Source organism: Oryctolagus cuniculus, chromosome 6 (genome assembly GCF_964237555.1).
Source record: "Oryctolagus cuniculus chromosome 6, mOryCun1.1, whole genome shotgun sequence".
Lineage (NCBI taxonomy): Eukaryota > Metazoa > Chordata > Mammalia > Lagomorpha > Leporidae > Oryctolagus > Oryctolagus cuniculus.
Window position 1 is genome coordinate 37,430,610 of NC_091437.1, and position 12,375 is coordinate 37,442,984.

A 12,375-nucleotide genomic window follows, 5' to 3' on the forward strand; every position below is an offset into this window, starting at 1 on the left:
AGGTCAGTCCTGTTTACTCATAGGAATGAGTACTCGGCCATGGCACCCGCAGCCAGCTCAGCCCCAGGCAGACAGACAGACACAAACACACACACACACACACTTACACACACACCATGCACGCTGTACAGCTACCTGGCAAGGCTGGGGGAGCCCTCCAGGGGGCCCTCATCAGCAACCTCGGGCTTGGGGTCAGGCAGGGGGATGATGTAGTCGTTGTCGCCCTCGTTGGGCTGCACGGCCGTGTAGAGGACAGAGCCGGTGTCCAGGGGAGATCGGAGGCCGTGGAACCCAGGGAAGCGGGCTTGGGACCGGAGGATGGCCGGGTGGTCACTCCTGAGAAACTCCTCATCCACCTGCTGGTACTTCTGCTCCGCCAGGCATGGGGGGAACCAGAGAAACAGAGATGGCTTCAGGGACCAGCTGAGCAAGTCGGGCCACGGAGGGGCTCAGGGAAGAACGGGGTTTGCTAAGCCGCCCCGCCCACTGAGGGAGGGGGCGGAGGCAGCGCAGCCCGAGTGCCTCACCCCTCCCCACTGCGGAGCCAGCAGGTTAGTGCTCTCCTCCTGCCCCCATTGCCCCCAGGGGCCCTCGCCATGGGGAGGCGATGACTCTACAACGTCTCCCTGGTCCCTGGGAGCGCCGCCGGGCATGGGCACGGGGTGAGAGCCAGACCTCGGGAAAGGCCGTGTCTGCACCTCCCCGCCTCTCCCTGGTTCCTGCTGCGGGACGGGGCAGCGTTTTAGGGTCCTTGCGGCTCTGTGTGCCTTGGGGCAGCCTGAGACAGGGTTGCTGTGGTCCTAGAGCCCCAGATCTGGCCTGGGTGCAGAGGCCTGGGAAGGCAGCAGGACCCCAGGGCTGCGGCCCCGCCCTGTGCCGAGTAGTCAGCGTCCCCATAGGAGCCCACTGGAGAGCTCTGAGCCACCAAAAAGGCAGGCTCATCGCTGCAGCCCAGGTCTGCCCAGCAGCAGCAGAGAAACGGAGGCCCAGAGAGGGCTATGGGGGTTTCCTCCAAACAGCAGCACCGCATGCAGAGCCCCGAATCGGGGGCCAACTTCTGCATCACAACTCTGCCCCCACCCTGCCTCATTTTACCTTTTTGTAACCCTCGCCCAGCAGCCTCTCGAGAAGCAGCACGAGTTGGGAGAAAGGGGGCCGAATCTCAAACTTCTCTTCCCAGCACTTCTGCATAATCTCGTAGCTGGGGAGAGAGGCAGAGTGGCTCAGGGTCTTGGGTTTGGGGCCCAGGGGAGCTGGAGCCTGGCATCTCTGGAAACACAGCAGCCAGGCAAGGGGGCTGGGAGGGTGTCGGACAGGTGCTGCCTCCCATCACGGCCTTGGCCTTCCCTCCCAGCACCCCTAATCCATCTGCCACACGCTGGGGAGCCCATGACCCAGGTTTGGCCCAGAGGAGCTGCCGCCCCTCTGCTCGATGGTGGGCTGTGGATGGCCCATGACACCGGCTGGCCCAGGACAGTCAGCTCCGGCACGACCTGCTGGACCTGTGGTGCCAGCAACCAGCAGCCAGCAGCAGTGCCAGCCTGGAAACGAGGCCAGCACAGAGGAAAGCAGAGAGAGCCCAGGGCTGGGACGAGAACGTCCTCATGACACCGTGTGAACACCAGATCCAGTCCTGCCTCGTCTGAGCAAAGGGATGTGTCTTTGATGTAAGCCAGCAGGGCTGCGTATCTGTGGTTTGCCCCCACAAAAACCCTCCCAGATGTGCCAGGCTCCACTCACATCTCGTCGGAGGCATGTGCAGGCTGGGCCATGCGGTAGCCCCGCTTGATGGCATTGTAGAATTGCTCGTTCATGGGCAGCTCCGGGTACGGCGTGCCGCCTGTTGGGAAGTAGAGACAGGAGACCCACAGGCTTAGGCGACCCTACTCTACTGGGCCCAGGGAGGCAGGTTGGCCCTGGTGGGGGTGAGGGTGCAGGACCCCTGGCATTGGCAAATGCGGGCTGCCACCCTGCCCAGAACAGAGACCCTGATAACCAGGCTCTTGGGTGTCACTGTCCAAAACCTCCCTCCCAATACCCAAACGCAGAGATACAGAAGTCCAAAGAGGGCAAGAACCTGCCACGGCCACACATCAGGGGGAAGCAGAAAAACCGGGGTATGGCCCAGAACCCCTGAGCCCATCCCAGCACCTGTCCTACAGGCGGACGCCATGGCACGGCCGGGGGCAGAAGGGCACCTACCCAGGGTGAAGATCTCCCAGAGGAGGATCCCAAAGGACCACACGTCGCTCAGGGTGGTGTAGAGGCTGTTGAAGATGCTCTCCGGGGCCATCCACTTCAGGGGCAGGAAGGTCTGTGGGGAGGGGGGACGGGCTGAGTGCAGCCCTGCGGTGCTTGGGGCAGGAGTGTGCAGCCTGGGGCTCAGGGGCTCCGAAGCACCCAGGAAACTGTCCCTTGGCTCGCTGGCTGGGAGAAAGTCCCAGGGTCCCTCACAGAACAGGTGCCCCCTTCCAAGCCCAGGAGGGCTGCCTGGTGGGCACGCAGGCATGGGAGTCAGGGACCTGCCGAGGCGCCACCACCCACCTCTCATCCTGGCTCCACCTCTGCGCTCACTGGAAAGGGGGAGATGAGTGGGAGGCTGGATGGACGCATTTAAGAAACTTTGTCTATTTGAGAGGCAAGCAGACACAGAGCACCCAACTGCTGGTTCACCACCAAACGCTGCACTGGCCCTGAGCCAGGGGTCACAGCTGGGAGCCAGGAACTCAATCTTAGTCCCACACGTGGACCCAACTACTTAAACTGTCACCTGCTGCCTTCGGGGGTGCCCATTAACAGGAAGCTGGAGGTATGAGCAGACAGGAACCAGGCACCCCAACATGGGATGTGGGCTCCCCAAGTGGTATCTTTACTGCTAGACCAGATGCCCATCCTGGATGGTCACACTTCAACCAACCAGCGATGCCTGGGACCACTGCTCTCTCAGACAGAGTCACCTGGGCTTCCTCATCTTCTCGCCACCCCTGGGACACCACATTTGGTCTGCTCCTCCTTTCCACCCACCTGGGGAGCCTGCCGGTCCTTGCCAGCCCAGCTGCACCTAGGGGACCCGAGCATCTGCCCCTCGTCCTGCTTTGTGCACATCTGGGGGGGCTTCCCTTCCGGCCCCTTCCTGCCTCTTCCCATTCCTCTGAGCCCCACAAGAGCCCCAGGTGCGCTGATTGGGAGGGAGCCCACCCCCCGGGGCCCCGAGGAGGCACTCACGCTGCCTTTGGAGATGTAGTTGGAGTCGCGCATGATGTCTCGGGCCAGGCCGAAGTCACAGATCTTGACCAGCTTGCCCTCGCAGATGAGCACGTTCCTGGCCGCCAGGTCTCGGTGAACGCACTGGGCAGGGGCAAGTGGGGAGCTGAGCCCTCCGGGCCCTGGTGGGAAGACCCTCCACCGCTGGGCAGGGGGTGGGGCCAGGTGTGGGGGGGTGAGTGCCCTGGCCGGCCCCGCCCAGCAGAGGAGCCCTGAACTCGGACTATCTGGAGAGCCACCTTCCCCCACCCCAAGGCCACACGTACGTTCTTGGAGGCCAGGAACTCCATGCCGTTGGCCACCTGGTAGCTGAAGCCCACGAGGTCCGTGTAGCTGAGTAGCGGGGACTCGTTGATCAGAGTGGTCCGGTAGGGCCTCTCGGGGGCTGGGGGAGCACAGAGGGTCACGGCCATCTTGTGTCTGCTCCTGGCCCACAGAGCTACAGAGAGCGAGGGTCCTGGGCAGTGGCTATTGAGCCTGCAGTTCTCCCCGACAGGAGGGGCTCCTTGCTGACCTAAGCCACTCCCATTTCATCGGCGCCCTCACTGGTCAGAAAAACTTGGTGCTAGCCCCAGGGCCACCTTGCTCAGCCTGGCCTACTCGACTCTCAGGGACACCAGAGCAGCCGGGAGCTGGCTGTGAACAGATTCCGTCACCCCCAGGCCCTAGGAGGCCATACTTCCCCTCCCTCCTCGGTGCTCCCCCCTCACCCCTCTTGTGCCTGCACGATATGTGCATGCCTCTGAACTCGTAAATAGGATCCAATACACAGCAGCTTTGTGCAGGTGGCAGGCCTCAGTGTCCACATCCATGAAATGGGCACATGGCCATCTTCTTCCCAGAGTTGCCGCAAGGCTGGGCAAGAAGGTGGTATCATGGCATGGGCATGTGTGAGAACATGGTGGCCACCACCCACCGGAGGGGACGTAGTTATCGTAAGGGGCCATGTAGTTGGAGGAGTCAATGTCTGCGTATTTGACATCTCCTTTCATGTCCAGCATGGGCACGTAGTCCACCGACTCGTCCTTGCTCATGTCCATGTAGCCGCCGTCACTCTCGCCGGTCAGGGACATGTGGCTGTGGGCAGAGGGTATCACAGGAGAGGCCATGGGCTTTCCCTTCTGTGCCCCGTCCTGTGCCCCCTGTGCACAAGGCTCAGTCACTCACTCTCCTTCCATCACTCCCCATGTGAGTAGCCACAGATCTGCCCTTTCAAGCAACCCAGAAGGCCCCAAGCTGGGCTCTGGGGCTGCCCAAAGGACACACAGCCGGGCACACGTCCCCAGTGAGCTCACACGAGGTGGGTACTGCTCCCCGGGATGAGCGTCACCAGGTAAGTGTGGCCCCTCCAGCGCCACCCAGGCACGAGGCCCCGGGAGTGCCGACACCTGCCCTGCTTGGGCAGCACGGGCCAGCCTCGGATCTCCATCAGCAGTCTCGGCACCCAGTGGGCTATGCGGCCGGGAGGGAGATGGGTAGGACCCCGATCCCTCAGCCGGGACGACAGGGCCGAGTGTTCCCCTCTTCTGTATGCCTTCTGGACTTTCTCCTGCCTTTGCTGTGGGAGTCAGCAAAAGAACTAAGGCACAGTCTTCTAGAAATGACCACGGGAGCTGGGTGCTGCAGGGGAGGCCAGAGGGGTGGAAATGGGGAAGCTGTGACTCGGGAGGCCTGGCTCTCACCCCGCCCCTGCCTCTGCCCCTGTGTGCCCCAGGCAGGACAGCAAGAACTCAGAGCACAAGGCCAGTGCGTGGGGTCACGTCTGCAGAGGGCGTGGCCCAGGGCCTGGCACGCCGGCACGGTCAAGCAGGGGGCAGGCGTCCCCAGCACTGCCACTGTCACCCCTGTTATTCCCTCACGTGGGCTGGACAGCCTGTGGCGCCCCCCTTCACCACTCCCCATGGCCTTTGCTTCCTCTCCTGGACAAGGAGGCAGCGAGCAGGTGCCACCCCCCACCACGGGCCGCAGCGTCCCGCCGGGTACCTGGGCAGCCGCAGGCCGACGGCCAGGGCGTTGCTGTAGAGCTCAGCGCTGGGCGAGCGGCGCTTGTCGGAGTGCTGCTGCAGGAAGGTGTGCTTGTTGCGGTGCAGGTAGTCCACCAGGTCGCCGTAGCGGCAGTACTCGGTGATGATGTAGATGGGGCCTGTGGGGGCACCAGGCTCAGGGCCAAGACGCTAACCACCAGGCGGGGGGTTGGGGGAGAGGCAGCTCGCCCGGGGGCTCGAGGCCGTGCAGACCCAGGCTCTCCTGGGAGCAAGGCCCTTAGTGTCCCTGGGACTGAGTTTGCACATCTATTCCATGGGGCTAGCGACACTCAGAGGACGAATGAGATAGTGCCGCAGTGTCTCTGCCAGCATGGCACGTGCCAAGCACGCCGTGACTGATAGGTTTGCAAGCCAAAGCTGACGATGGAGCTGGAGTTTACGGGTTCTGTCCAAGTTCAATGCCTTTACTCAATCAGCGGGAGCTTTAAGACACTGAGGGAAACATAAACTGTGAAACGAGTGATCACTGAGGACCTACGCTGGCCTGCGCACACAGTGTACTTCCGTATTTTGTTCTGCTTGCACAATACCAAGGAAAATCCCAAATATCACAATACGCAGCTGCCGAGTAGTAACTTTTTTTTTTTCAGTCGAACTTGCAATCAGAGCTTTCAAATAAACACGGTTGGCCAGAGAGACATTCTTCCAGGATCTGAGAGAAAGCACACTGGGGGTCTCCCATGGAGGTGTCCCAGGAGTTCATGGCAAATCAATACACCTTATGCAAAAACTCTGCACAGAGTTCAGAATCCTTGCCCCAAAATAAACCCATCTTTTGATTTCATTCTGCCATGAACTTTCAGACACCCCCTCATGTAATTCGACCCAGGGTCCCATGAGTTGTTAATATCATCATTATGCGAATCAAGTGGACACCTGGATTTGGAAACAGCTGGGACCTGAGCCGGAGTGTTTTTGATTGTGTCAGTGTCACATCTGGGACTGTGAAGTGAGGGTTCGGGCTGGGCTGGGTGGGGCTCCTCCTGCGGGAGGGTCCTGGTGTCCTTGAACCACCTGCGGCCCGGGGGGATGGGGGTGGCCAGGGACCAGGTGCTCCCCCTAGGCCCCCGGGGAGTGGGCTTGCTCACCTCCCTTGGTGCAGGCCCCCAGCAGGTTGACCACGTTCAGGTGTGGCCCAAGGTGACTCATAATCTTCAGCTCGGACATGAGGGCTTGCTTCTCACTGCTCCGGGCTGTGGCTGCAGGCAAGGGGGGCCCAGCCAGGGCCTGTTACTGTGGCTCTGCGGATGCCCCTTCCCGCGCTGGGAGACCCACGTGGCCAGGGGTGGGGGAGGCGCGAGGAGGCCAGGGTGCAGCACCCTCTCGTGTGGTGTGGCCGCACAGTCTGCCCAGAGAGAGACTGAACGTCCACAGAGAGCCCGGGGGGAGTGGGGTCCAGGACTCACATTTCAACATCTTCACAGCCACCTTCATGGTGGCCTGCGAGTGACTGAGGCCATGGGCCGTGGCCTCCACCACCTGCCCGAAGGCGCCGGAGCCGAGGGTGCGACCTGGGGTAGAGATGATCCCTCAGCTCCCAGCCGACCAGGAAGCAGCAGCTGCTGCCCCTCCCAGCCAGGCGACGCCGGGCCACTCTCCCAGGTCAACCACCCCTAGAGCCGTCCTCTCTCCCCAGGGCACACGGCTCCACTACAACCCCCCACCCCCACTTCCCCAGCCTGTCCTCCTAGGTCCTCTCTTGCTTTGGAGGGGTCGCACCGTCACAAGACTTCAGCGCTGAGGGCCAGAGAAGGTCTAGGTCTCAGAGCTGCCACGGGAGGCCTCCTAGCACTGACCGAGCACGAGCTGGTCCCGCGGCAGCTCCCATGTGGAGTCGTAGGGCAGCTGCATGGGGTCCACGTAGATGTACTCGTGGCCATCAGAGCTCACGGACTCGATCACCTTCCACCGGATCTCGTAGCGTGGCTTCTGCAGCACCAAGAGCAGGAATGGACTGTCACGGGGGTCTCTGACCTGAGGTCCAACAGGCCAGCCCCACAGAGGACAGATGGAGGCCCAGAGAGGGACAGGGCCACATCTGAAGTCACACAGCAAACGAACAGCTGAGCCACAGCCTTCAGGGTCCCCGAGGGGACAGTGGCGGAGGAGCCTATGGGACTTGGCAAGCTGAGGAGCAGCTGATGGAGGGGCCTGGGTCATCAGAACCTCTGTGCCAGCTTCTCCCAGAGCCCCAGCAGCCCCAGAAAGAAAGGGGATGAAGTGGGGGACTCTGCTGGGGGAAGACGGGGCCTCCCCAGGCTGGGTCAGGCAGAGCACGAATCTCATGGCAGGATGTTGGGATCACAGCACCGGACCGGGACGAGAGGGTCGGGAACTGTACACCGCTGGCATCACAGAGCGGTGACAGGTTGGAACAGACACGAAAGTCAGGAGCAGCACAGTGCTCCTCAGTGGACCCAGGTGTGTCCATGCGGGGAGCCCGAAGAACCCTGAAGCCAGTGCACTGCGGCTGGGATGGGAGGGACGATGCCGGAGCAGGGGGCCTGGGGCGCAGTCGCAGCCGGAAGTCCCGGATAGCCCAGGCTGCTGGGGGTGGAGGCGGCTCAGACGCCCAGCGTCATTCTCTATAAATCCCCACCTGAGCCCCAGGCTGCGCCCCGCATGCGGTCAACTCAAGCAGGGTTCCAGGAGGGCGCGAGGGCGGGGGAGCCCCTGCAGAAGGGGGCTCCTGGCTGGGGGTGGGGAGCACTCACCTTCTGCCAGATCATGATGAGGATGATGAGGGAGATGATCGTGAGCACCACCAAGGCCAGGATGGCCGAGATCACCACCACTTTGAAGGGCAGCGCTGGGGGCAGGGAGCAGAGCAGGCCCTGGGTAAGCAGGGCCCGGGCAGCTGCCTCCTTCACTCCACCGACCGCTGGCCTCACAGGTCACCTGTCCTCACTTCCCACCCCTCTGTGACCCTGCCCAGCGGCCCACCAGGTCAGCCTCTCCGTCCTGGCTCTGGTCACGTCTTTAGCTTCCCCGGCAGACACCCCATACCTCCCAGCAATGACCCCAGCTCTCTGCCGGCCTCACCACCTTCTGCCCGTGCCAGGGCCAAACCCCTTGCCTTCATCCTGTCCACTGCCTGGGCCTGCCATGCGGCCTGGGCCACTCTCACTTCTCTGAAACCATGCCTGAGTGGACCTGAGCTGAGTTCCATGCCTGACTCAGTGGCCAATGGCCTGCGGGGGCAGCCCTGAGGGGCAGGAAGCTGCGCCTCCTGCCCAGTTCCACCCAGGAGCATGGGGTGGGGGTGGGCTGGGAAGGGAGGTCGGGCAATGACAAGTGCTGTGAAGTGCGTCCTCAGGGTTACCTCACTAAGCACACAGGCCCCACACTGGGACCCCCAAGCCAGAGTCTCCTTCACAGCTTTGCTGCACACGTCCTCACCCCACCCCCATCCACCTGGGACAGACTCTCCCCTGCCCTGCCCACTGGGCACCCTGGAAACTCTCCCTCCCACCTGCCCTTCTCTACCCCCCAGAGAGCCCTGTCTTGCCTCCCCAGGGTCTCCTCCCCACACTTCCTGCTCAGGGTCCCTGGCCCATGTCACTTGTACCAGCCACACCTCCATCCTAGGAAGCAAGCCCCCATCTCTCTGGGAGCCCACTCTGAGTAAGGAAGGGGAGCCTTCCTCCAGCCACCCCAGCTGTCCCTGGTTGGTGCATGGCATCCCCTCCGGGCACCACACTACAGCTTCACCTCTGCTTTTGCTCAGAGCTGGTCTATGGGCCGCTGTCTACACTGTCCGACCACACAGCAGCTGGCCCAGGGATATGTGTGCCCACAGGGAGCATGAGGGTGATGCTGGAAGTAGGAAACCCACCCACGCACCACAGGGCAGGGGCCAGGAGGCAGGTCTGTGCACACACAGGCACGTGCATGGACAAGTCCAGGGGCCTGCCCACCCAGGGACTAGGCATGCTCACATCACGCTCACATACACGCCCTCAGCGGCTACCCAGACCACCAGGCATCCAAGTCCAGGCTCCCAGATGCACCTGCCAGCTTCACCCGCGTCTCTGGGGATCAGGCACCTCTCAGAACCCAGTTCACAGATCCCTATGTGCCAGGCATGTGGCACAGGTGCACAGACGGGTTACACGTGCCACACACATATAGTTTCGTTCACATCCAGTTTATAGACCTGTGTTTGCACACATGTGTGTGCCCTGACCAGTTTCACAGTGCTCTGGGCTGCTACGGACGCCTGGGCACAGTCACCAGGAATGCAGGGGCGTGGCGGGGGGAGGGACGCCGGCGGACTCACAATGCGGCACCACGGTGACCTCCTTGGTGTCGTAGTCACGCAGGTTGCGCAGCACACAGCGCACCGACAGCGGCTGATCCACGTGGCGCAGGCGCAGTGTGCTCACCACCTCAAACTCCTGCTCCTCCGCCCAGTACGTCACGTTGGTCTCTAGCTGGCTCTCGTCCTCGGAGCGGTTCCCCAGCGGCGTGGGCGGCAGCTCGGACGGGCACCTGCAGGCAGAGCCGTCAAGTGGTGGGGGAAGCAAGGAGGGCTTGTCCAGTCCCCTGATGCCTCCCTCTGCCCGGGCTTCGGCGCCGTGCTCCCTCGAATGACCAGCAGGGGGCGATCCCATTCCACAACGGAAAACCCCAGGTTGTGAGATCCACTCCACTCATTTGCCTCCAGGGTCTCACAGCTGGGGGCCGTGTCAGGGGTAGAGGCAGAACCTGAATTGAACCCTGCCTCTCTCTATCACGCGAGAACCACCCTGATCAAGTGAGGTCCCCGGGGCACTCAGGGATCAAGGTCAGGAGAAGCCACAATTCGGGTCATGCAGTGTCTGAGGAGGTGGCAGGCTGGCCTTCCAGGATGTGGCTGTAGCCTGGAGCAGCGTTTGCAGAGGAGAGGGCTGGACTAGACACGGGCTGTGGGTGCCCAGGAGACCGAGCCCGGCCGGGGTGGGCTCACCTTTTCAGGTCTCTGCAGGTAAACCAGGTGACATTCGGCTGAGGCATGCCCCGGCCACGACAGCGAACTATCTGCTCCCCACTGGCGAGGTGGCTCTCGCTCAGCTCCAGCACACGGACAGGGACTGTGGGGAGAGGGGACAGGGCCAGGAAGTGTGGGGTCAGCAGGAAGGGACTGGCCAGGGAGGACCTGCTCAGGTCCCCTGGGGGTTGGGGGGGACAGGGAGGCAAACATTAAAAGCAGGTGAACACGGACTACCAGGAAGGACCCCCCTCCAGGGAGCTTCAAAGGGCAAGCCTCAGGAGGGGCTGCTGGCTGCTGTGTCTTTAACGCCTCTCTGAGACTTGCTAATCTTCCCTTTTAACAAGAAGGGAGCTGGGGTGGCCACACTCACAAAGCTGGCGAGTAATCGCATTGTTTTGTTTCCTCTGAGTTTATTTTAGTGGCTGCCTTAGACTCAGGACATGTGACGCTGATTTTCCATCTACAATTGGGAGGTTATATTTTGTCTTTCAAAATAAGCTTATTTTGGGCGAGCCGATTGACGAAATACGGAGTCAGGATCGTGTCATCCGTCAGCTCGGAACCCTGGGAAGGCTCTTCATCTGGGCTGTGGTGAAGCTGGACCGGGCCCTCAGGGACCCGCCCTCTGCCCACCCCCCACTGCCTCCCTGCTCTCTGACCTCCCCTCCCTCTGTTCTGGCCACTCAGGCCTTTCTGCCATGGCTCTGGCCTCTGCCCTGCCTTGCACCCAACATCCGCTTGGCCAATTCCCTCACAGTCTTCAAGTCGTAGAGCAGACGGCACCTCCCCCGTGAGGCCCACCCTGCTCACCACCCTCCTGAGCCTGACTCTGCTTTTTTCCCCTTGTTACCTTCTAACCTACAGAACTAGCCCGCAGCTCCCCCTACTGTACAACGAGTGTGATGCAAGGAGGGAAACTTGTGACCTTGGTGCATGAATGCCTGAGGTTTTAGAAATACCCATCTAGCCAAGGCCACCTTGGACAGGTGGGGAAACCGAGGCCCAGGGAGAGGACACCCCTGGATCAGAGGGCCACAGGCAGGGTCCCAGGACGCAGTCTCCTGGGTTCCAGCTTCCTGCGTGGATGCGGGAAGACGCAGCAGGGAAGGGGGCAGGGGTGGCCCTCACCGTTGACCTGCAGCTGGAAGGAGAGCTGTGCCTCGGCGTCCTCGTGGAAAGCCCGCATGGTGTACCTGCCCGCCTCCGCCACCTTCACCCGCACCAGCGTCAGTTCTGACACGTACCTGGGGAGCAGCGCAGGCCGGGAGAGCCAGCTGTCAGAGCAGGAAGGGCTCCTCCAGCCCCCGCCCCCTGCTCCCCTGTACAAGCAGGAGAAACAAGGCCCTGGGAGTCGCACAGGTGTCCCAGGCGAGGCCCGGGAGGGACTGGGAGTGGGCAGGGAGGCCCTATTCCACCCCCTTCCTGAGGGTCTGGCATGCTTTATCCCCACTGGTATCCGCCAGTATCTAGCTCGGGCTTCCTAGGTAGCAGGGCCAAGCTTCCTAGGTAGCGGCTCGGGCCCGTTCCTGTGGCTACCACCTGCAGCTCTGCTCATCACAAGTGTCTGAGTGACCATCTGGCTGGCACCATGTCCCCCCGCTGGACCAGATGCTCAAGGAAGGATGGACCCTGCTCTGGTTGCGCCGCAGCCTCAGCGCCCCCCAGGGTGCCGGAGGTGGGCCTGGGTGCGCCAAGTGGCTGCTCACCGGGTCTCAGACACATTGCGTGTGGACAGGGCGATCTCGCCGGCGCTGGAGTCACCCAGGGTGCGGTTGTCCTTGAACCACAGGACGGTGGGCGGAGGGTAGGCCTCGAACACCACCTGCAGCGTACGGCTCCGGTGCAGGTCGGCGAACTGCAGCGCGCCCAGCTCTCCCAGCAGCCGCACGTAGCCGCTCTCTGCAAGGGGCGGGCCGTCAGGGCGGGGCCATGCCCGGCCACCAATGGGGCAGTGCCTACCGGGGGCGGGGTATCAAGTGGGCGCCCAAGGAGCCCCGCCTTCTGGGGGCGGGGTATCAAGTGGGTGCCCAAGGAGCCCCGCCTTCTGGGGGCGGAGCTTCAGACTTTAGAGCCAAAGGAGCCAGGTGCAAGTTG

General features: G+C 62.4%; 1 protein-coding gene across 1 annotated transcript in view; it reads right to left on the minus strand.

Annotated features, from left to right (window-relative positions):
- PDGFRB (platelet derived growth factor receptor beta) overlaps nucleotides 1-12,375 on the minus strand; it is a 35,293-nt gene that overhangs the window by 2,993 nt on the left and 19,925 nt on the right. Inside the window, exons 7-22 of the mRNA XM_002710305.5 lie at nucleotides 11,988-12,180; nucleotides 11,410-11,525; nucleotides 10,258-10,381; nucleotides 9,589-9,800; nucleotides 8,024-8,118; nucleotides 7,106-7,238; nucleotides 6,716-6,820; nucleotides 6,398-6,508; nucleotides 5,248-5,407; nucleotides 4,181-4,341; nucleotides 3,531-3,649; nucleotides 3,226-3,348; nucleotides 2,203-2,314; nucleotides 1,741-1,840; nucleotides 1,096-1,201; nucleotides 136-368 (exon numbers count right to left, since the gene is read on the minus strand). Coding sequence (XP_002710351.3) covers nucleotides 136-368; nucleotides 1,096-1,201; nucleotides 1,741-1,840; nucleotides 2,203-2,314; nucleotides 3,226-3,348; nucleotides 3,531-3,649; nucleotides 4,181-4,341; nucleotides 5,248-5,407; nucleotides 6,398-6,508; nucleotides 6,716-6,820; nucleotides 7,106-7,238; nucleotides 8,024-8,118; nucleotides 9,589-9,800; nucleotides 10,258-10,381; nucleotides 11,410-11,525; nucleotides 11,988-12,180 — 2,203 coding nt within the window. The remainder of the gene's footprint in view (nucleotides 1-135; nucleotides 369-1,095; nucleotides 1,202-1,740; nucleotides 1,841-2,202; nucleotides 2,315-3,225; nucleotides 3,349-3,530; nucleotides 3,650-4,180; nucleotides 4,342-5,247; nucleotides 5,408-6,397; nucleotides 6,509-6,715; nucleotides 6,821-7,105; nucleotides 7,239-8,023; nucleotides 8,119-9,588; nucleotides 9,801-10,257; nucleotides 10,382-11,409; nucleotides 11,526-11,987; nucleotides 12,181-12,375) is intronic.